Genomic DNA, 23028 nt, shown 5'->3' with positions numbered 1-23028 from the left:
CACGGACAAGGTTTCCGAGTTCATCGCGATGGCTCTCACGCTCGTTTCAGCACTGCTTTTGGTCTTCAGCGCCTCAGCTGTTCACGGAAGCGAGTCGCCGGTCAGTATCAGGTGTGCTATACTGTGTGCGTGCATCGACTCTGCTGAAGATCGCGGTATCATGTTTCGTGTCCTAACGCTTGCTTCCCCGCGTGTCGTTTGCCTCACCATGCAAAAGTCGATGTTGCGCAGGGGCAATTATTGGAATCGGGCGAGCTGTCAACTTTCTTGCATTTGCGCTAAGTGGCTGTGGTGTTGCGCTACTAAGGACAAGCTCGCGGGATCAAATCCCGGCTGTGGCAGCCGCATTTTGATGCGGGCGAAATGCAGAAACGCCCGTGTACCGTGATTTGGGTGCACGTTATAGAGAACCCCAGGTGGTCGAAATTATTCCGGGGTCCCCCCCCCCCCCCCCCCCCCCCACGGCATGCCTCATAATCAGATCGTGGTTGTGGCACGTAGATCCACAGAATTTAATTATTTCAATTTTAATTGCACTTGCGCTTTTCATCTGCATTTGAAGGCGGAACTGTGTGGCCTGCACTGCGATCGCGCGCGTCTTCAGGGGGTCCTGAACCACCCCTCGGACTTGTAAAAAAAAAAAAAAAAAACAACAACAACAACACATAGTTCGCGGATTGCATACGTTGATGTGAACATCTCAGCCAAGTTTTGCAGTCGTGCGCAGCGCGTAGATCTCGCAAGCGCAACGCGATGTCACCTTTCTCTCAAACACTCTCTTTTCAGCAGAAGCCTGCTCCTGTCTCTTTTCTGAACGCTTTTTTTTCGTAATATAGCAGATCGCTATACACGGCTGCTATTGGCCAATAGCTGACGTCAATCGAGAAGGGTGTTTGGATTAAAGTCCCTATATAGGAAAAGTACCGCCATCTACTCTCTCCTCCGCCGTCTCCTTTTCTTAAACGCGTTTTTTTTTTCTTTACCTTTGGCGTACGAAAGCAAGTCGACGGTGGCGCCCCTAGAAAGTCCCCGTTCAATCTTTCAGGCCGGGCGCGCGCCGCCGCCACCGCCGGCGGCTGCGCAGATTGACTTTCAACATGGCTCTGAGGCGAAAAAAAAAAATATAAAGAAGTGAAAGCGCGCGCTATCGTCGCCCACTCGGAGATGCAGTAGAGAGAGAAGCGGCGTTGTTCAAAGGATCGCGGTACTATTCTTAAGGTATAGGGACTTAAGTTTAAAAAAATAAATTATGGGGTTTTACGTGCCAAAACCACGATCTGATTATGAGGCACGCCGTAGTGGGGGACTCCGGAAATGTCGACCACCTGGGGTTCTTTAACGTGCACCTAAATCTAAGTACACGGGTGTTTTCGCATTTCGCCCCCATCGAAATGCGACCGCCGTGGCCGGGGACTTTAGTTTGGATCAATGCGCTTCTTCCTACTGTTACTGTATATATATATATATATATATATATATATATACTGACGAAGTTTACTAAACAGGCTGAAGTAAGAAATCTTACTCCGGCGTCAGCATCGGTCTCGGCATGCGGCGTCCGCAGCCACGGTCATCCTCCCGAACCACCACGACCACACAGGCCTTCCGCATGGCGCAGAGGCGCTGGTGAAATAATTGACTTTCTCAAAGTAAAATGGGTCATAAAAATCGTAAAGTACGACTTAACCGCAACCTACAGGTATAATAGCGTTGGATTGTAATTTTAATATATGAGAAAACATATTTCTGTTACGTGGAAACTAAACTACACACCCCGTTTGCAGCATTTATACCTTTCATACAGCGGCGCGCCCCAGCCGATGGTCCTTGCAGAAACGCCATCCAGATGGCACTCGCCTCTTGGGCAGCGGCGCGCCGCGGGGCGAATGTGCAGAAAAAAGAAAGCTGCAGTTGCCGGGAAGCCTTGACAAACAGTCAGGGACCTTCGAATGCTATTGCGTTCCACTCGTAAAGGCGAAGCTTAAGCGTCCTCCAAACTTTTGAATGCTCAACTAGCCTCGAACCATGCGAAACTTAAAGTCAGACCACAACCACGATTGCCACCGTGCGACTCCTAGCTGCTCCTGTTTAGACGCCTTGGCATACGTATTGATAGCGCTTCAAAATGCGCAAATTAGATGCGGCTATACAATCCGTCGGTCAAGGCTGGCGAAGGACAAAGCTGCTTCGCACTACGAAGCACGTTCAGACGAGCATATGAACGCGAGCACGCACTCAAGCCCTGTCGTGCACAAAGCAAACGCTGCGCATGCGCACTGCAGTTGCACGTAGCTACGCTCTGCTACGTAGCGTAGATACCGCGGCCGCCGCGGGATGCAGCGACGAGTCCGCTGGAGTGAAGTTTATCCTTCTTTTCGGGGAAAAGAAGGGACCGGAACAAAAGGCGGTAAGGCCTGACGAGGCCCCGGTACCCATACGTAGTTGGCAGTAAAATGTACATCGAAGGTGCAACAAATATGTCAAAAACAATTATACAATGCGCACAGCGGAAATTAATTAGGGGAAAAGGCAAACATGTGCAAGGTAATACTCAAGCATACAAAGTCATACACGCACAAATACAATGCATACGTGACTGGTGAATTAAGACACGAAAGATGCGACTACAGTACTTGTCCCCAACAAAGATAGAGAAAAAGACACACACACACACACACACACACACACACACACACACACACACACACACACACACACACACACACACACACACACACACACACACACACACACACACACACACACACACACACACACACACACACACACACACACACACACACACACACACACACACACACACACACATATATATATATATATATATATATATATATATATATATATATATATAAACATACGGTGGATTACATTTTTACATTTTAATTTCGCCATCAATCAAACGTCGTTTCCTCTTTCTCTTGAACACATTTTCAGATAACAAGAAATCATCAGTAAAGAGAAATTCGTGGAGGGCTTTGGGTACTTTAAAATTTAGCTTTTGTCTACCATAATTCGTGCGCGTTCGCGGAACATGTAGTTTTACCTCAAGAAGGTTGTAATTTATAGTCCTGTTAGTAACAGAGTACATACGGTTTCGATGAATGTATTGCAACAGCCGTAGATAATACACTTGGTCAGCTTTTATTATGCGATGTTCAACAAACAAGGGTTGTGTGCGTAATTTTTGTGGTGCACCGTAATAGCCCTCAATAGCACTCCAGGCTCTTTTTTGTAGCAGTAGTAGTTTATGGTAATTTGAAGACGTAGTCGTACCCCATACAAGATTACAATATGTCAGTTTTGAGAAAAACAGTGCGTTATGCATTGGCACCTTTAACCAAACAGGCAAGAGTTTAGAAATCCTAAAGAAGCAGACCAACAATTTTGCTCAGTTCGGAAGCAAGTTTTGAGATATGTACAGACCAAGAAAGACTTTCATTAAACCACACGCCGAGAAATTTTTAAGAAGAAACCTGACTGATCTTTGTATTATCATAACGAATCTGTATAGAGGAACGTTCCATGGTGTTGATCGACTTGAATAGAATATATTTTGTTTTATTTATATTTAAACTAAGCTTATTTGCGTGTAACCAAATCACGAAGCTTCAGTAAATAAATGTTAACCGTACTTTGGAGGGCGGGTAATGAGCGGGAAGAAAAGAAAGGATTTGTGTCGTCAGCGTACATTACCAGATATGGCGAATTATATATATCGGCTAGGTCATTGATATATGTAATGAATAATAAAGACCCTAGTATTGATTCCTGCGGGACACCATGCATTCTTGTTTGTGTATCGGAGGAAATGTTATTTACTCAGATAACTTCTCAACAGGTTCAGCGCAATACCGCGAACGCCATAGTCACAAAGCTTCTTAAAGAGAGTATCATGATGTACGCAATCAAAGGCCTTGCGGAAGTCTAAAAATAGGCCAAGCGTATATCTTTTACATTCAATTTTACTATTATTTTGTCTTTAGCAACTAACAGCGCTTGTTCCTTGGACCCATTTTTTATAAACCCATACAGTGAATCAGCAATGACATTGTATTTATGCAGAAAATTGGCTATCCTAGAATTAATAACGCTTTCAAAAACTTTTGATAGAACAATAATACCTAAATAGGTCGGTAATTAGACAGTTTATTTATGTCACCACCTTTATACATTGAAATCACTCGAGCCCATTTTAATTTGTCCGGAAAAACGCCTGTTGACAGCATAAGGTTTATTATGCATGACGAGACATCGCATATAACCGTGCATACATACTTTAGGGGAATTGCTTTTGTATCGTCATATCCAGCGCATACATCGTTATTTAAAGAAAAAATTAATGTAGCTACTTCTTGAGGGGTTGTTGGTGCGAGTGCTATAGAATTCAGTAATGGAGTGGTGAGGCCCATAAAACTATCAACCGGAGTTTGCGTAACAAGATTCGGTGAACCGAAATTAATGAAGTAGTTATTCAGGGCGTTTCATGCGAAAGTTCATGCGCAAATAATTTTGGCTAAGCGCACTTTGGCTCGCTGAGGACAACCGCGTTCGGCTTACGTTTGGCGCGTCGTAGGCATCAAAATCGGTTGTGGCGACTACGTTAACACTCAAAATCATATTGAACTGCATGCCATGGTGACGTTCAGTAGGCGGAGCGTTGTAGGCACGCCACGCTCCACCGTAGCCTTCGCAGTGCAAGGCATTGAAGAAGGAGCGGAAGCACCGCGAATGGCATGCTTTATTGCCAATAACTCCGCTTCTGCTGAACGCATTCAAGTACTTTTCGTGGTAAAGTATTCCTGAAATAGCTTACTTTAACTTCAAATACATTTTGCCACTTCTATAAAAAGTAGTCCAGGGCCCCTTTAAGAGGAAGCTTTAGCTCGGCGTCACCTCCGCCCCTGCCTATTCAAATTCATGTAAAACGCAGAAATGACTTTATGAGACAACCTCTGGGCCACTTTGAATAAAATTAGTTGCATGTAGGAGAAGAAGTTCAATTATAGTGACTGTATCAAGCAGAATTTTGATATATGCCCTTGGTCTTTTTACAAAAATTGCTCAAAATATGTAAGTAAAAAAACAATAGACGCAAGATATTTAGAAATTCGTAACTCCGCACCAAGAACAGATACCGCAGTTCTCTCAACTGCATTCGTTAGAGAATATAAAGCGGACAAATTGGATGTATAAATTTCTATCTTACGTGAATTTGGTACGGTATTTGCAAGGTTATTGTGGTACATTATTGTGGTGTGCTTGAGTGCCATTTTTAATACACCATCTTTGTTCAGTTTAGATGTACTATTAGGTGCCATTTACAAAATTCTGATAATATCATTCTCATTTCTAAGTTGCCGAGTTGTAAAATTGATAGTTAAAGAAGGCATGATATCGATGGAGCGACAACGGCGTAGTATAACGACGGTGGCATGACCACAATGAGATGCCGATTCTTAAAATATGACCATGGTATAACGATGACAAAGTGACGGCGACGATATGAGGACAATGAGGTGACGACGAATGTAGGACGACGAATACATGATAGCATCTGTGACACGATGACACAATGATGCAATGACAACGGCTGCATAATCACGATTCAATGGGGACTGCATTGTTACGATAGAATGACGAACAAGGAATGATCACAACTGGGAGCACTGGGTTGGAGTAGAAGACGTGACGACAGCAGTGTGACGAGAGTCAGACCATGAAGCTGAAATGACTACGTTGAATGATCACACGGCATCATTTTGGCGGTGCGACAACGAATGCATGACGACTGACGAAGATGACGTGACGATGACGGCATGACGAGTGTCGGATAACAAAGCTAGAATGACGGCTATGCAACGACCGTGACATCGTCAGGACCCCGAGCCCCTACCAGTGGCCCAATCTGGGTTGGTATAGAGCGCGTGACGACGACTGCATGACGAAAGTAAGATCACGAAGCTGTAATGACGACAGTGGAGCGACCACGACGGCATCAAGACCAGGAGCACATACCTAGTGGCCCAAGCAGGTACACAATCATATGGGGCACTGGGCCGGCGTAATAGGCTAGATAGATAGATAGGCTCAAAACGGCTGAAGTAGGCAAATAATGTTATTCGCGTAAAAATATGCATGATAACACAAAGGACAGTGTCTTTCTAATTGAGACCTGAGCTGGTTGCCTGAGGACATGATCAGGCCGCAACAAATATTCGCAACAGGATGAGGCATGTATCTGCTACAACCCAGTACATCGAATGCGAAGGTATTTACCCACCGAGACCCACAGGTAAGGTACACCTTCAAGAACCGCTGGGATTTATAGCGGATCGAAGCATTAACCGGTCAGCAGTCTAGGTAAGCTAGATACGTTTAGATACTCGTATTGGTGAAAAAAAAATCCGACGACACATAAGCACTTCTTATCAGTTGTGAATGCGAAAGCATCAATGTCCAAATGAACGCCGCTGAGCGGTCCTTCGAGTTTTGCGCTGCGAGTAATGTACCATAGCGGCTGCCCGAGCCAGCAAGCGGCACCAGCCTGCGGGACCAACGCCGCATGTCACCGACGTTCTGCGCGACGAAAGACCGAGGAAGCAGCAGTAGCCACCAAGGCCGGCAGGCACGCGCAGCAGCTAAGCCCAGTGGGGGTGAGAAAGAGAGATACGGACCACGCGCCGGCTTCCGAGACCAACAGCGAGGGTGACGTGGCGTCGCGGCGATGCCCTCTTCCCTCACGCAATACCTGGCGCGCTGATGCGGCATCAGGTGTACCCTTTCGCCCGCTGTGCTCCATCAAGGCGCGCTCGTGACATGGCGTAGCAGCCAATGGGACTTTAGGGGCCGTTTCGCTGCTACAGAATACAGAGGCCCACTTTTTCGCTCAATGGGCCATTTGACGCTTTCGCATTTAAAAGCAGGGAAGAGGACCGCACTGTACAGTTACCTATGCCCATGACAGGTATAGTTAACAGACATAGGTAACTGTACAAGGTAGATATAGAAGTTTTAAGGAAGAGAAAAAAAAAAGATTAAGGAGATGTAGGCAAAATGCTAGGATGATAAACCTGTATAGATTACCCAATTGTCTCAAGCAGGCTAGGTGACTATTTGTCACCGCGGTATTTCGAAGCGCATGTCAATAAATCATCATCATCACTAGCATGTTGCCCGCGTAAACAGAGTATTGTCCGTTGGTCTCACGGCGGAGTGAGTGAACTTTCACACTCTTATTAAATGCTTTTTACGCATTATCACTGCCGTCAGCTGACGGTGGAGCTGACGGCAGTGCTAATGCGTAAAAGGCATTTAATAAGAGTGTGAAAGTTGGGAACCGCGAAGGACAAAAGTTAACCCGCCGCATTGCCTAAGTGGCTCTTTCCGTTCCGCTGCTGACGACGAGGTAGCGGGATCGATTGCTGGCCGCGATGGCCGCATTCCATCGGAGGAGAAGTTCCGAAAAAAAAAACGCCCGTGTATCGCGTTTTGGGTGCATGGTTACTAAACACCAGATGGTCAAAACCAATCCGGAGCCCTGTATACTACAGCGTGTTTCCTATCCCCCGTGTTTCTTCGGGACGTTAGACCACTACCACTCAACTAAGAAAGAACTTCAGATGTCACGCAGGTTGCTTTGAAAGACATCACTTGCAAGATCACTGCGTGTACAAAAAAAAAAAACAACAACCGGAGGAGGAACAAGCTTTATTTGAAATGAGCCGAGGGTGGAATCGTCCGAGGTGGGTGGCGTCCCTGGCCCAGGATGCCGTGAGCCTGAGCCGATAGCTTGACCGTGCTCGCCAGACGATACTGGTCTTAAGGGCTCGGGCTTGTAAGCTGGGCCTCCCACTGCTCGACCGTTGGTCCGGTGATGGGCGGTGTCGATGGGTTGTGCCCACACTTACACACCAAGTGGTATAGGATATTAGGCATCCACAATACTTGGGAGGAACTAGCAGAGGCACACAAGACGATTAAGATAGAGTGACTGCAGCTCACCAGCACGGGCAGGGACCCGCTAAGAAGACTGGACTACCCAGTCGAAAAGAATCCAGCAGCAAATAACGCGTCCCTCTACCCCTGACGAAGATCACGGTGACCAGTGTTCCCGGAAACATGCACCCGGAATACAACAAGAAAAGGAGGCAAGCGAGAGTACAGGCTTTGCGCAAGGCCTACGAAGGACCAAGAAGAGAAGCCAGATACAGCGACTCGGCAAAAAGAGAGAAAGAAAGAAAGAAAGAAAGAAAGAAAGAAAGAAAGAAAGAAAACACAGGCGCGTTTACAGGTGCTGCACCGTCCCCAATGCGAAAGCTTCCCGACCCACCGCGGTGGCTCAGGGGCTGTGGCTTTGTGCTGCTGAGCACGAGATCGCGGGTTCGATTCGCAGCGGTGGCATTTCGGTGAGGGCAAAATGCAAAAATGCTCTTGTAGTTAGATTTAAGTGCACATAAAACATAAAAAATTCACAGGTGGCCAAAATTGATCTGGGGTCCTCCACTACAGCGTCTCTCACTCATAGCCCCAGCCTTGCTTTCGTACGTTAAACTGGCAGGTATGAAAGCTTTCCGGAAAACCAGGTGCCGCACAACGCCTTTTATTATAGCCATTTGTTATTGTTCAGTGAATTGTGCCGTGGTGAACATTGGCGCGTCACTGCATGCCTGCCGACTCAGGACATTAGTGAGTTTCAATTAAAGCCCCTTTATATAATAGAGGGGCTTAAGTTTCAATAGGTGACCCGTAAAAGAGCGAGGTATTCTGGGATGCGCCGTCTGCTCGCTGTTTCCGGTTCGAGGAAGCGCAGCCGCCGCCACCGCTTCGCCGTTGAAGCCTATTGATGCGCTTACAGTCCGGCTTTGTCACATTCGAAGATAACCCAGTTGCAGGCGCCTAGCAAAACCATGGTCGGCTGTTCAGCCGTTGGCTGCTCAAATTCAAGCGTTAAAGGTAAGCTCAGGTAACTACTGCCTTGCAGCATCCCTTGCTGAGTCAGCTGTGCACAAGCATCAGAGGGATGGCTGCCACATCCAAAACTGTAACAAGGCAGAGACCACCCGTGAACAAAAAGAAAATGAACTAATACAGTGCAACTTATCAGGCGGCGATGAGCTGTGTCAGGGCCGACACGGAATGATTCCCGAAGATATTTCTTTCTCTAACATTAACTGAAGCAACAATAACTATTTCAGTACTCGTATGCACATGTAGAGGTATTATGAAACATGGTTTTACGGCGCAAAGTTAAACGGGAGACAGCCGCATACATATATAATGCTCGTAACCAACTAGCCCACCTTAGTTCCTTGAACACAGATAGAGATGATGCGCAACCGTAGTATGTCGGCGATACGGTCATTTCCCCATCTTGATGACACAAAAGCGATAACTTCTAACTATATACGCACCACTTGAAATGAACCTCGAGTTTCAATCACGAAATGCCGTTGACAGCGCGAAGTTTTCAAACATTTTCAGCACATCATTTTCTAAATATACTAGCTGCGCCGTTATTGACGATATCGGTTGCAGCGACGATCACAGGGCAGTATTTACCAGGCTACTATAGCCATTGCCTCAGCACCCGATTTTCTAAGTAATGCTTCTGTACGCTTGATAAATTATCGGATAAAGATAGCTTTTTCATCTGTCTGACTGACCAACAGGCAGAGCAGTTAGTGACAGTGCGTCCAAGCAGTGGCAAATGTCGGAGAGCCAAACCTGGCAAAAACAAAAAAGGCTGCCGAAACGAAATCCAGAGTTCGTTTATGAATAAAAGCGTATGCTTGCCTTTCTTGGCTCGTCATCGTCGCGTCCATAGAGACTGAAACCTAGAAATCAGCTCCATGAATGATAAGACATTGGTGGTCGACAAAGCGGACGGAAAGCTTCGCACGACTAACAGTTGAAACCGCGTAGAAAAAACACGTGCGCCGGGCACGCCGCCGATGCCGCCGCGCCGTCCGTCGAACCGGAAGCTGCTAGCAGACGGCGCGCCCCACAATTCCCTGCGATTGCTCGTTTTACGGGTCACCTATAGCATGTATATAGTAGACAGGGCATGCGCAAAAGTATTGCGGTCATACATATGAGGCTTGACGCGCACATGCTCACGCGACGATCGTCAGATTGCCTTTCGCTCATGCTCGTTACTAATAAACGACTGATTTGCACTCAATGCGCCAGACGTATTTTAATACAGCGTGTTTTTGATATATAATACGCGCTCAAAGTCTGCACGTTGGCGACACAGTGCCAAATATACACGTACACAAGGGTGAGTGGCACGCTGCTACTAACATTTATTGGTCGAAGGGTGGCCATATTAAAACATGAGGGGCTTAATTGCACTGACGTCACCACGGTCTTCAATGCTGACGACCACGACGCTGAAAAGCTTTTTTGACTGGGACGCTAATGGCGTTACAGTACATATCGTACAGCGTGCCTGACGTTACGTGGAATCCGCTTGTACTACATACCAGTCATGTCGCCGAGGTGCTGTAATGAATAAACTACGCTGTGCCACTTAGGTCGCGGGATCGAATTCCGGCCACGGCGGCCGCATTTCGATGGGGGCGAAATGCGAAAACACCCGTGTACTTAGATTTAGGTGCACGTTAAAGAACCCCAGGTGGTCCAAATTTCCGGACTCCCCCACTACGGCGTGCCTCACAATCAGATCCGGGTTTTGGCACGTAAAACCCCATAATTTTTTTAAATTTGTACTACTTCGTTTCCGCTTGAACTCTCATAGATGAAACGGGTTCGGTTAATAATGCACGTTGTATTTTCCATCTTGGTATTTTGCTCGTTCGTGCCACACCGGAGGGCATTTCCCCCTGATCTTCGGCTTTGCTCTTGTGATATAGATCAAGTGAGGCAAGTGCCCGCAGCACAAACATTGTGTAAACATCTGTATATAAGTGCGAGCTTTCGCACTCGCGTCAAGGTATATGAAAACTGGTAGCGAAGTTTGCATAGGAGCTCACATGTCAAGAAAACAGCGGCGTGTAGAAAGCGTCATCATCTGTGAGTCGAGGGGACAACTTCTGTAAGAGAGAGAGGAAAAAAATAGGAAAAAGTATAACGTCCCACCCGCAAATGAAAGTGACGTCGAGATCTTATGCTGCTTGGCGCGAAAATTTGAAATTATTTAGCGTCCGGCATTTCGACCGCTACGCCATCCGTTAATTTTCTTCTGAGGCTGAGGCAAACTTGCGACTCACCTGAACAGAAGCACCAGCGTGTCATTAAACTATAGGACTGGAGTGTGCTTTAATGTGAACATAATTAGGCTGTTATTGATGGCAATTTCTCCAGTAGGTTCCTTAGGAAGGTGAGCGAAAAGGATGGAAATAAATGACAGTGCCAAAGAGGTTTCAAAAGCAACTTCACTTTTATTCGTCTAGAATAATGCAACCAATATACTTGGCCAAACAAAACGTACAGGGTACTTCAGCGAACACTTTCAAAATTTTTTAAAGGTTGCCGGTGGCAGATAGCACAATTTTAGTCCATGAGCTGGTCTACTCGAAGAGGCGCACATTACTTGCACAAGAAATTGAAATGCATTATCGAACAACTAACAAACATTCACGCATTAAGTTTTTAATTAATTATCTTATGGTCCTTATTGCAATTTACAAATGCTAGCCGTGGAGTTCGCAAGAAGGATCCACTTGTAATGAATTCTCAGGATGACCCCAGTTTCGAGATATTAATTCCCGAAATTCGCGGAGAAATGAATTGGCGTTCCAGTTACTTTCTTATCAAAACGTCGTTTTATGCATTGAAGCACAAAAGTAACTGGAACGCCTTCCCAGAGCTTCACTTGTAAATGACGCTGAGGTCACCCAGAAACTGCACCGCAGGGCGCCTATTAGCAAAACAATGTGACTAATCGTACCCAACCAAGACAAGACGACAATGCACCTTATATATCAGAGCTACATGCCCGGCGCATTTGGGAGCGAAGTGGCGAAGCTTCGGCGGTTTCCATCGGTGCTGTTTACTGCGAATGGTAGAGAGAAGCTTACGACATTTAAACTCTCCCCCCCCCCCCCTCCCTACACCACCGCCACCACCACTAAAAAAAGTGATTTTGGAGTAATGTCGACCTGCATGGAATGCGAAATTATTTATTCTTGCACAACTGCTATCGAGGCTACAAATTTCAACGTGATTTATATTACAGACATTCCAAAGTGCAAAAACGCTCTTGTACTTAGATTAAAATGCACATAAAAAAGAAAAAAGAAACTGAGGTGGCTAAAGTTAATCCGGAGTCCTCCACTACAACGTCTCTCACTTATAAGCTTCAGCATTGCTTTGGTACGTTAAACTGGCAAGTATCAAAGCTTCCCGGAAAACCAGGCGCCTTGCAACACCTTTTATGTGTTACCTTGTGAAAGGTGCCTTGCAACACCTTTCATTTGTTACCGTTCGGCGAATTGTGCCGTGGTGAAGATAGGCGCGTCACTGCAAGTCTGCTGACTCAGGACGTTAGTGAGCTTCAATAGCATGTATATAGTAGACAGGGCATGCACAGAAGCCTTGCGGTCGTGCAGCTGAGGCTTGACGCGCACATGCTCACGCGACGATCGTCAGATTGCCTTCCGCTCACGCTCGTTACCAGTAAACGACTGATTTGCACTGAATGCGCCAGACGTATTTTAATACAGCGTGTCTTTGATATAATACGCGTCCGAGGTCTGCAAGTTGGCGATTCAGCGCCAAATATCATATACGCACACAAGGGCAAGTGGCGCGCTCCTAATAACAATTATTGGTCGAGGGGTGGCTAGATTAAAATAAAAAGAGGCTTTTATTGACGTCACCACGGTTTTCAATGCTGACGACCACTAGATGCTGAAACACTTTGTTGACTGGGGCGCTAATGGCGTTACAGTACATATCGTACAGCGTGGCGGACGTTAAGCAGGATCTGCTTCTACTACATGCCAGTCATTTCGCCGAGGTGCTGTAATGAATGAACTACGTTGCACCACTTCGTTTCCACTTGAACTCTCGCAGATGAAACGGGTTCGGTTAAGAATTCACGTCGTATTTTCAATCTTCGTATTTTTCTCGTTGGGTGCCACGTTTGACCCATCGTAGTTAAACAACGCTGTTTGTCGCCCGTCTATACCGATGCTACACCTCTAATACATTCAATCACCGCTTGAGGTAAGTAGCCGGAGAAAGCGGAAGTACCAGCTCTGTGAAGCTCTGTGCGTGGCCTCCGCGATCAGGCGGCGCGCGCTCTCCCGTCTTGAAGCCCAAGCTCTGTGAGCTCTGTGCCGTTTCTTTAAGTGCACGTGACTTCCCAGCGCGTGGTAGTGAACTGCCTAATATCTGTAAGGATACTCTTCACCTCACATCAACCCTTCACTCGTACAACATTGCAGCGTTGTGGACAAGCCGGTGACATATTTGTCGCCAACATTTCCAATACCATAATAAATAAATAGCATCAATCAGCAGGCTCCCGCCTTCGCGAATGATAAGTGCTGCTCAGAGGACTTTATCGCATAAGACTTCGCAGATATTATGTGGCAAGCGAGACGTGCATGGTGAGCGGAATGACTGCTATTACATTTAATACGGGTATGCCGTTCGTGTCCTTGTACATATCTATTTCAGGATGACACGGTACGTTTGCTACAAGCAGTGGCAACAATGCAAAACACCGTCGCCTACTTCAGCTCGGTGGATGATTTCAACGAGAGGTGCATGACAGCCGAGCGTCCGGTGTTCATCCCTGAGGAGGACCGAGCCGTGTTCGTTTTTCATTACCAGAACCATGATGGCCAATCCGGGTGCGTAGGCCAAGCTTTTTCGTTTGCTATGACGATATTGAGAATGATGACGTCCAACGACAGTATGACGGAGTTGACTAATATACTCCCGTCTCGCAGGCAGGTTCACGCTCTTAGACGGAAAAGAGAGGTGTCATTTGGGATTAGTGACAGTGTAGATGGGTAAATCAGTCAGAACATGATATATTAACTATATTAGGTGATATTAGCAAAATGACATGATTAATCATCCCGAACGAAGACAAGACGGCATTGCACCCAATAAACCAGAGCTATATATCCTGCGCGTTAGGGAGCGATGTGGCGAAGCGCCGGCGGTTTCCATCGGTGGTTTTTATTGTAAATGGCACAGAGATGCTTACGAAATTTAAACTTGCCCCCTCCCCCCCCCCCCCACCCCTAAGAAAAAGAAAAAGAAAAAGAGAGGGGTGTTTGAGTTAATGTCGACACTGAATTCAATACTAATATTTATTCTTGAACAACTGCCATCGAGGCTACAAATTTTGACGTGATTTATAGTAAACATTTTTCAAGCGTTATCGGGTAGCTACGGTGTCACGAGAGCGTTCACCACGGCAAATACGCTTTCACAGGTTTGCTTGCGTGTGAGGAGGAGAACTGTATCCCCCCTTGCGCATAGCGAAGGCGGTTATCTAATAAAGCGCCGCCAACGTTGCACTTCGTGCAAGATCGCCGTGGTGTACCGTGTGCCGTTGACCGGCGGCAAGTCGTTCGTTTGCCAATGTGGCAGGTGCGCAAACAATATAGGCTCGGGGGACATGAATTATCCTTGTCTAACTCGGCAGATCACCGTCGTAGTTGTAGCTGGAGACCGGCGTTCAAGGTCGGTCACATTCCTTGTTGCCGCTCTCCTCTCTTCTTGCGGCGAATCACCAAACACCTGGACACAGTTTCCTTTCCTTTCAAAGCTAGGCTCTTTCAGTATACATGAGCATCACTAATGCTTTATTTAAGGAAGCTTTATTTCAAGTGTACGTTCAAAAGCTGTTTAGTCGGTTTGTGGCTCTTAAATTCTATATCCGTTTTTTCTTGCCAACCAGCGGGTATACACGTGCCTACTGCGTCAATATTACTGCATCCGATTCTGGAAACTTCCCCTTCGGCCCCTGCGAAGGTAAGGCTGTGCGATAATACATACACATACACATTCTTTTAAGTATGAAATACCTTTATCTCCCGTTGTCGTCAACCTTCAAGAGAACTTGAGCCAAAAGTCAGAGCCGTTATCCGGGCACTCAAGACGAGAACAAAACGAGAACATCCGGGCATCGTTGCGAGAACAAAACGAGATCCTCTGGACAACCAGACAAAAATTAAGAAAATGCCGTCGGTGGCTCCCAACCGTTTGCGAAGAACCGCACTATATACGCTAGTTACTGCCCAAACAAGCTACAAAGTATATTGATCTCGATTTCTTTCTAATGTTTGTTCACAATATCACTCAAGCTGTACGCTGAAGTTTAATTTGTCATTTTGAATATCGACGATCAAAAGACCGATACAGGGTACCATACACTTGAATGTCATCTTTTGGCGCTGAGACAGGGTTGCCTGTGCTCTTTTTAACGCCAGCGCGGTCGTTGAGTTCTACGGCGCGTGTCTTGCGCCGTCTCGAGAGATAGCGCCACGCTGCGTGACCAAGCCGGCAGCGTCCGGCGTGCCGCGGATGGTTGTTTGGCTGAGACGAGACTTGCAATGAGGTTCAGTTCAAAACAGGTTCATTTCGGCTTAGTAAGCTGTCAGGCCTGCGTACGTGGCCGCATACGCTTCTGCATCGTTCATCATTTCAAAGAGGTCGCCGTCACAAATGCTTAAGCCGAGCAATGCAGCGCATTGAAAGGAGAGGTACGAAGCGTTTTCCGGAAACCGATCGCTTAGCGAGTTATATGCCAGAGCAGAGGACTGCTCGACTGTGCCGACAACGCCAGGATTATGCGGCCGTTCACGAAGGTGACAACACTGCCACGGACCGCGGCAACATACCTAAGGCCGCAGATTTGCAGCCTACCACTTCGACGCCACAAGAAGAAAAAGTAGCGACACACGCTGAGCACGCTGCACTGTTGGAAGGAGAAAAAGAGGTTGAAAGCGGCGGCACCAGAGGCAGCAAAAGACGCCGTGTGGCCGCAATTGTTTCCTGTCACTGTCTGTGACAGGAAACAATTGCGTCCATATGGACCTGTGGGGTGCGGTGTGGTGCAGTGTGGTGAGGTGTGCCGTTGCGAACAGCCGTTTCGTGGTTACGTCTATTCTCGATTACGTGAGAGCCAGCATTTTTTAAAATCGCTCTCAAATGATTGATCACATTTCTTTATTTCTCCTTCGTAAAATGTACAGTCTCGAGCAAAATTTTGGAGATTAATGGTGCCGCGATTTTTTTTGGCAGCCTGGGCACGCCAGTTGAAATCAATGGTATGCAACCTACGTGTGCGTGTTCAACCCATGTAATGGATAGAAAATTTCCACGTTGCGCAGCAATGCTAAATGAAATAGTTTTTTTGGCTCCTGCCAATTTTTGTTCGCGAGGGTACATTCCATTGCCTCTGTTGAGGCCCCAGCGATTCTCTTTTCCCTAGTCCCCCCCCCCCCCCCCCCGATAGTTTAACAGCCACGAGTACCTAGTTAAGCTTTAGTCACTTCCCTCGAGTACCGTATGCACTCGTGTAAGGGCCGAACTTCTTTTTCACAATTTCGACGAGGTGCGGCCCTTACACGGGACTGAACCTTTTCGTTCGTCAAAATGGTGCCGGTGCAGCCGACGACTTGTGCACACCCGGATCTCCGGATGTAGCATTGCATCAGTAGTCAACAGACAGCTCTTGCAATCTAGTAGCGGCATGTGGAAGTACACAGCGCGTGAAAATTCGCAGGTGCGCATGCGTGGAATCCGGCCACCGAACGCGATAGCTGTTCCAAATTTTTGGCTGCCAAATTGGGGGCGCGGCCCTTGCACGGGTTGGGCATTTACACGAGCACATACGCTATTTTCCCTCTGAATTAGCTCGATGGCGTCAGCAAGCGTTATCGTTGCATATGTTGCAAACATGTTTCAATGTGATACAATTTTATGGGATGACTTCGTGCCCCGCTCAGGAGAATTGGATATACCGTTGTGTACTTTCAAGTTGGTCAGGACTTTCGTTATGATGAGATACCTCTTGTCTGAGGGCGAACCCTTGAATATTTATACGCAGTGTTCCTGTTTTATATTAACATCAAAACCGCTGTGTGGACTTTTAGTCTGCGTCTCGGCAAACGTTAGATGGGCTGCAAGCAAGCCTATATGGGTCCACGCCGGAACCAGACGTTGCTCGAGAGCCACATCCGACCCACGAGCTGCCGGTTGCTTAATTTTTGTGTCCAACACTTTATATGTAGAACAGCTCTAGTCCAGTGCCTGCTATTACTTTGAAAGCAGTGCGGACCTCAAAGTGACATGCGCGCTAGGGGTTTTCGTGGTGTGGTTTCACTAAACTCCTCCACTCTGAAAGGTTCCTCTGCGTTTCAGACGGCGAGATCCCTGGCATGGCTCAGATGCTTTTCTTTGACGGCCACAGCTGCTTTGGCGGTCGATTTCCGCTTTCCGGCACTGAACGTAAGTAAAGCACATTTCCTCATCTGCAGCATGAAACCGCATGTAACTAATGAATTTCTGGCGATGTAGCTAGTCAGATGCCATCACAATCGCCCAAAAGCTTCGTTCCATAGGTTGGATCCCTGCGTAGCATAAAGAACGGCCTGGGCATTCCAGAACTGTTGCCTGGAGGCCCTCGTGACAGATGGCGACGTTACACGTATATTGAGATATGCGGTTTCCTGCGCGTTATCATTGCTCTGGTTGTAGCAGCCTCAGAAGTGACACATGTATTTATTTTGTGACTATTTTCTTTCTTTCGCGGAGATGTGAGTCATCGTTCCACTCGACTTATCGCCCTTTCTATTCACGCTCTTCATCATTCCTATCGGCGTCGTCGCACATCTTTTTCTTATTCCTGGAAGAAACAAAGTGGGGCGGCCAGCGAGCAGAGCTACATTAATAGGCATTACCTGAATCTGAAACATGCGTCAAAGTGATTAACATTTGGTCGAGCGAGGGATGTTTCTTGAGCCAACGTTTCGGCAAACGAGCTATATGACTGTCGTCGAAACATTGGCTCCAGAGAGATATTCCTTGTTCCTTTGATCCCTTTGCCGCATGTATTGTATAGCGAATTGTCTTGCTTGTTTCCCCCGTACCGTCGTCTGCGCTGTTTCGCCACGGCTAACCATCACGCTAACACGTGGCAGTGCGAAAACCGAGTTATTTGACAAGTCGATAAGCCGGAACATTTGTAGAGGGAAGGTCCTGAAAAGGCAGATCACTGCGTAACAGCGAACAGTGACATTGGAGTGATTGGCATGTCGGCGCAGTGGTCACTTAGGGCGTCAAAAATCCTGGTTATTAGAAAATGGCCTATGCCCACAAGTGGTGATATTTTGTCGGCACGCCTTGTTATGGATGCGTGAATAATGTTCGTGCGCACCACGTTGACTTTGCTGCTTGGTACCTTTATCCTTGTTTTCGTGAAATTCATCACGCAGCACGCCTCATACGCCCGCACACACTCACATTAAGACTACATACATATTCCCCCGTACTTAGGTGCGTACATACGATTGTGTGGGTTTTACGTCTTCATAGGCTACTGTGGGCGTCTGTTAGCGCTGACACGTTAAGGCTATTCGAGGAAGGAAAGCCGACCTGTTTTCAGAATAAAGTATTTCTATGTCCTAATGAAGTTCAGTGTTTCGATCAGAGTGGAGATGTGCCCAGTGCAGCAATGACGATTCGCCCATCACAGCGAAGATGATTTGTGGAATGTTCCAAAAAGTGGATCCACTAATTGCACTTGCAAAAGTGTGCTGATGTCGATACCGGATCTCTGGGGGCAGTGTGCTGCTACGAAAAAATAAGCGCTGCACCTTTTTCTTTAAAAATAGATGTGAATTACCATTTGGAAAACATTTTTCATAGACGTAGAGGAGCTAATTAATGGCTGTGGTATATGTACTCCCCAGAACATTACGAAAGCACGACAAATCATTAATCGTCTCGTAAGCAGGTTAAGCCGACATTTTTGTTTTCGAGTAACACAATCGGTCAGCCGAAAGTGAACTTCCAGTGTAAGTTGCCAAGGGGTTGCAGAAGTCCAATGTTAAAGGCCAACTGAAACAAAATTCAAGTTTGCCTAAATTGGCTATAGTTATGAATGATTTGGGAAAGCTCCAGGGCTCGTATTGGTCTAATTTTTAACAGCCTTTAAGCGGCACGTAAGCAGGGGACGCGGGCCACTGGTAGTCAGTGGATATAACGTATGCCAAACACCATGGTCGATCTCGGAGGCCACGCCCTTGCGCTTCGCTATTTCTCAACGTTCTCAGTTCTACGTAGTGCTGCGTCTGAGTCCTACGTATTTTCGGCGAGGTATAATGACTTCGTTTATTAAAGAAAATGTTTTCCTTAGCGAGTTTTCCATAATTGGGTAATGTGTGCTTCCAGTCTCTCTCATGGGCGATACCGAAGATAGTGCAGTCTTAAAATGTGTGCCGATCCCGATGGTACTTCACTCTAAAGCCGTTCCCGTGGGTAAACACTGTCTAAAAATGTTGGGCGTTCCGAAGATAGTGCAGTAAAAACATCAAGCAGTGCAAAGTTTTAAAATGTGTGCCAATCCCGAAGATAGTTTACTCTAAAGTCGTTCCCGTGGGTAAACGCTGTCCAAAAATGTTGGGCGTTCCCGAAGATAGTGCAGTAAAAACATTAAGCAGTGCGTAGTGTTAAAATGTGTGCCGATCCCGAAGGTAGTTCACTCTAAAGCCGTTCCCGTGGTTAAACGTTGTCTAAAAATGTAGGTAGTTCTCGAAGACAGTGCCGCAAAAACATTAAGCAGTGCGAAGTCTTAAAATGTGTGCCTATCCCGAAGGCAGCTCACTCTAAAGCCGTTCCCGTGGGTAAACGCTGTCTAAATGTGTTGGGCGTTCCGGAAGTTTGTGCAGTAAAAACATTAAGCAGTGCGCAGTCTTAAAATGTGTGCCGATCCCGAAGGTAGTTCTCTCTAAAGCCGTTCCCGTGCGTAAATGCTGTCTAAAATATTGGGCGTTCCCGAAGATAGTGCCTTAAAAACATTAAGCAGTGCGCAGTCTTAAAATGTGTGCCGATACCGAAGGCAGTTCACTCTGAAGCCGTTCCCGTTAGTAAACGCTGTCTAAAAATGTTGGGCGTTTCCGAAGATAGTGCAATAAAAAAATAAGCAGTCAGACGCTCCTCCTACTCCATTTACGTGAGGGCTGACGCGATAGGGTTCCGGGAGCGGTGACTGCGCCCCATGGTGTTGCTCAGGAAGACATTGTGTTTGCTGGACGTCAACTTCGCACATTTCAACTTGCTTTTCTTTTTTTGATGTTTCAGTATCAAAAACGTCTATTTTGGGATCTTTCCGTGACTCATTCACTCATATTCCAAACGCAAGATTTTTCACGGAGGATGTTTTATATCTATGCCATCTAAAAACTGGGCTTTTCGAGCAGTCCAAGATATCGTTGCAGTTAGCCTTTAACCGGCTCCACTTTAGTTTCAGCCCCCTCCCACAATTCCTTCTTTCTTTTTCTTTTTCTTCTGCAGAATGCATCATGTGGGTAAAAGTAGACTCCAAGGATTCCGTGTCCGACGAATGCCTGCAATACTATGACAAAGAATGCGGGTCAGGGAAGTACAAACTGTACGATAGCGAGCAATGCACCTAACACTGTTTGACAGCTCGTGTTCAGTACGCATTGCGTAATGTCGCATGAACATGTGGGATTCGGCCTGTTTATGTATACTTGCAAATAAAGCGATTGAGGATTCATACCCGTTGCTCGTTCATCCTAGCCAATATTTTATCAATACAGCTATAAATAAAAGCACGAAATTATTAAAAAATGTTCCTTGGTGCTTTATAACTGTAATAAAAATGGGGAGACTCATGGAATGCTGTCCACACTCACAACAGCAGTAATAAAAAGACACCCAAAAATGAAAGTTCTTCGATTTCAGCATTTTTCGCCATTATGTTAGGTTTCTTGGGGATGCCGTCATGGCCATTTTTTTGCCACTGCTAGGTATAACGTGTGTTTCTCAACTATGAACAGAACCTCTGGTTACTCGCCCATTATAGTCTTGGCTTTAACTCTCGTTCTTGCTCTTCGCTTTTAGTGGAGATGTGACGACGTTTAGCAGCAGCACGACAACGCTTACGAGGGTCAACTTTTCTCGCCATTTTAGCTGGCTTAAGGGCTATCAGAAACCGACTAATGCATAACCCTCGGAGCGGCTTATGAATTTGTAGCATTGGGAGGCTGCATGCAATGTAGGGTCCCTAGTGCAGCAGAACGACTGAAATAGTCTGTAACACAACGCACAATACATCAGCGTTAAAAAAATTTAATAATGGGGTTGTAGGTGCCAAAACCACGATCCGATTATGAGGCATGCCGTAGTGGGGGAATCCGGAAAATTTCGATCACCTGGGGTTCTTTAACGTGCACCTAAATCTAAGTACACGGGTGTTTTCGCATTTCGCCCCCATCGAAATGTGGCCGCCGTGGCCGGGATTTCAGAGTTGAGCGAACGAGGAAGCACCCGCAGGCACACCCGCGGCGCTGAACTAGACGCTTCATTAAAACCCCTGGGTCGTAGCTAGATCAGTTGTGTAAAAGAGAGAGTGAGAAAACGCTTGACACCAGCCTCGAACACCTGTGTGCAAGGCGTGGAGACTCGTGAAGGATCGGAGGCTACCGGGACGACCACTACCACCAACCAAAGAAAATTCTGGGAATTAGCCAAAGAACGCTTCGCATATTGCCGCGCGCGAGCACTGAAATAGTAGCTGACACAGTATGGAACGGGACGCAGATAAAAGAAACTGACGGCGCTAACGTTATGGCTTTTGTGTCGCCTATTTGTTAGTTCTAAAGCTGGCAAATATGTCTCGCATGTGACGGGACACAAGTCAAATGCTTTCGTTTTATTTTTCTCTCTCACTCCGTTTAGTGAATTATACAGGTCCAGAAACTTCTCATGTTGCCTGTTCTTGTATGTCTCACACTTCTTTAGAGAAACAGGTCTGCTGCGGAGCGCTGTACATGAACGATAGGCTTGTGCGCTGGTAATGAAAAGAGGCTCTTGTATACATGTGTGCAATGAGCGTTTCAGGGGACCGTTCAGTGCGTGTTTAAAGAACGAAAACCGGAGCGTCGGAAAATTTAACCTGGCTAAGAAAACGATGACAGACGCGTAGGGTGCACGGCGACAGAGAGCAGCGCCCACTTGTCTGCCATATCTTCCTTCAGTCGTGTCGTCAAAAAGAGAGAGAGTGTAAAAGGTAAAGGAAAGACAGGGAGGTTAACCAGAGGTTATCTCCGGTTGGCTACCCTGTACCGGGTGAGGGGTAAAGGGATGCGAAAGGAGAGGGAGAGAAAAATAAGTAAAAATTAAGGATAAAAAAAAAGGAAGGAAAGAAAAGAAAATCACACAGGCACACACAACAGAACTGTTTCTGCGGGCACTGTCACGTAGTCTGCGAAGGCGTTCTCGTGTTGCTTAGTGTGAACGTTCCATCCTACGTAACACAGTGCAGAGTCACAATTTGTCACTGAGTCCGGTGTCTCTCAAGTAATGCAGCAGTGCCTTCAGGGCGGCTCGCGCCGTTGTTTGTGTAGGCCAGTTTCCAAGGATGTTCTTTTCTGTTATTGGGCTTTTGTCCAGTAGATCTATTGTCGCTGAGAGAACTTCTCTCTGCGGGTTGAAATGAGGGCACTCACAAAGAAGGTGTGCGATTGTTTCATTACACCCGCAGAATTCACAAAGTGGGCTATTGGCCATTCCGATAAGAAAGGAGTACGCATTTGAAAATGCCACTCCAAGCCATAGACGGACTAGAAGTGTGCAGTCCCGTCGTGGAAGGTTGAACCAAATACGAAGCTGTAAATTAGGGTCCAGGGCATGAAGGCGTGCACTTGTGAAATCGGGTGAATTCCATTGTATCAATGTTAGCTCACGCGCAAGCGCGGAAAGTTTTTTCGCTGCGTCGGCTCTCGAAAGAGGAATGGCAACGCAGTTGATACCGTCATGGGCAGATCG

General features: G+C 46.7%; 2 protein-coding genes across 9 annotated transcripts in view; both read left to right on the top strand.

Moving 5' to 3' along the window:
* The window catches only part of LOC119439862 (cytochrome P450 4V2), a 335721-nt gene that overhangs the window by 105954 nt on the left and 206739 nt on the right, over positions 1-23028 (top strand). The gene's annotated exons all lie outside the window — the stretch shown is intronic.
* LOC119439892 (uncharacterized) lies at positions 15-20756 on the top strand. Its single transcript, XM_037704868.2, has 5 exons — positions 15-100; positions 13672-13847; positions 14909-14982; positions 17377-17463; positions 20530-20756. The coding sequence occupies exons 1-5, from the start codon at positions 29-31 to the stop codon at positions 20649-20651; spliced, it is 531 nt and encodes a 176-aa protein (XP_037560796.2). The 5' UTR covers positions 15-28; the 3' UTR covers positions 20652-20756.

The sequence above is a fragment of the Dermacentor silvarum genome, chromosome 1 (genome assembly GCF_013339745.2).
Source record: "Dermacentor silvarum isolate Dsil-2018 chromosome 1, BIME_Dsil_1.4, whole genome shotgun sequence".
Lineage (NCBI taxonomy): Eukaryota > Metazoa > Arthropoda > Arachnida > Ixodida > Ixodidae > Dermacentor > Dermacentor silvarum.
The sequence above is the reverse complement of the archived record's forward strand: the minus strand, read 5'-3'. Positions and strand labels throughout refer to the sequence as shown.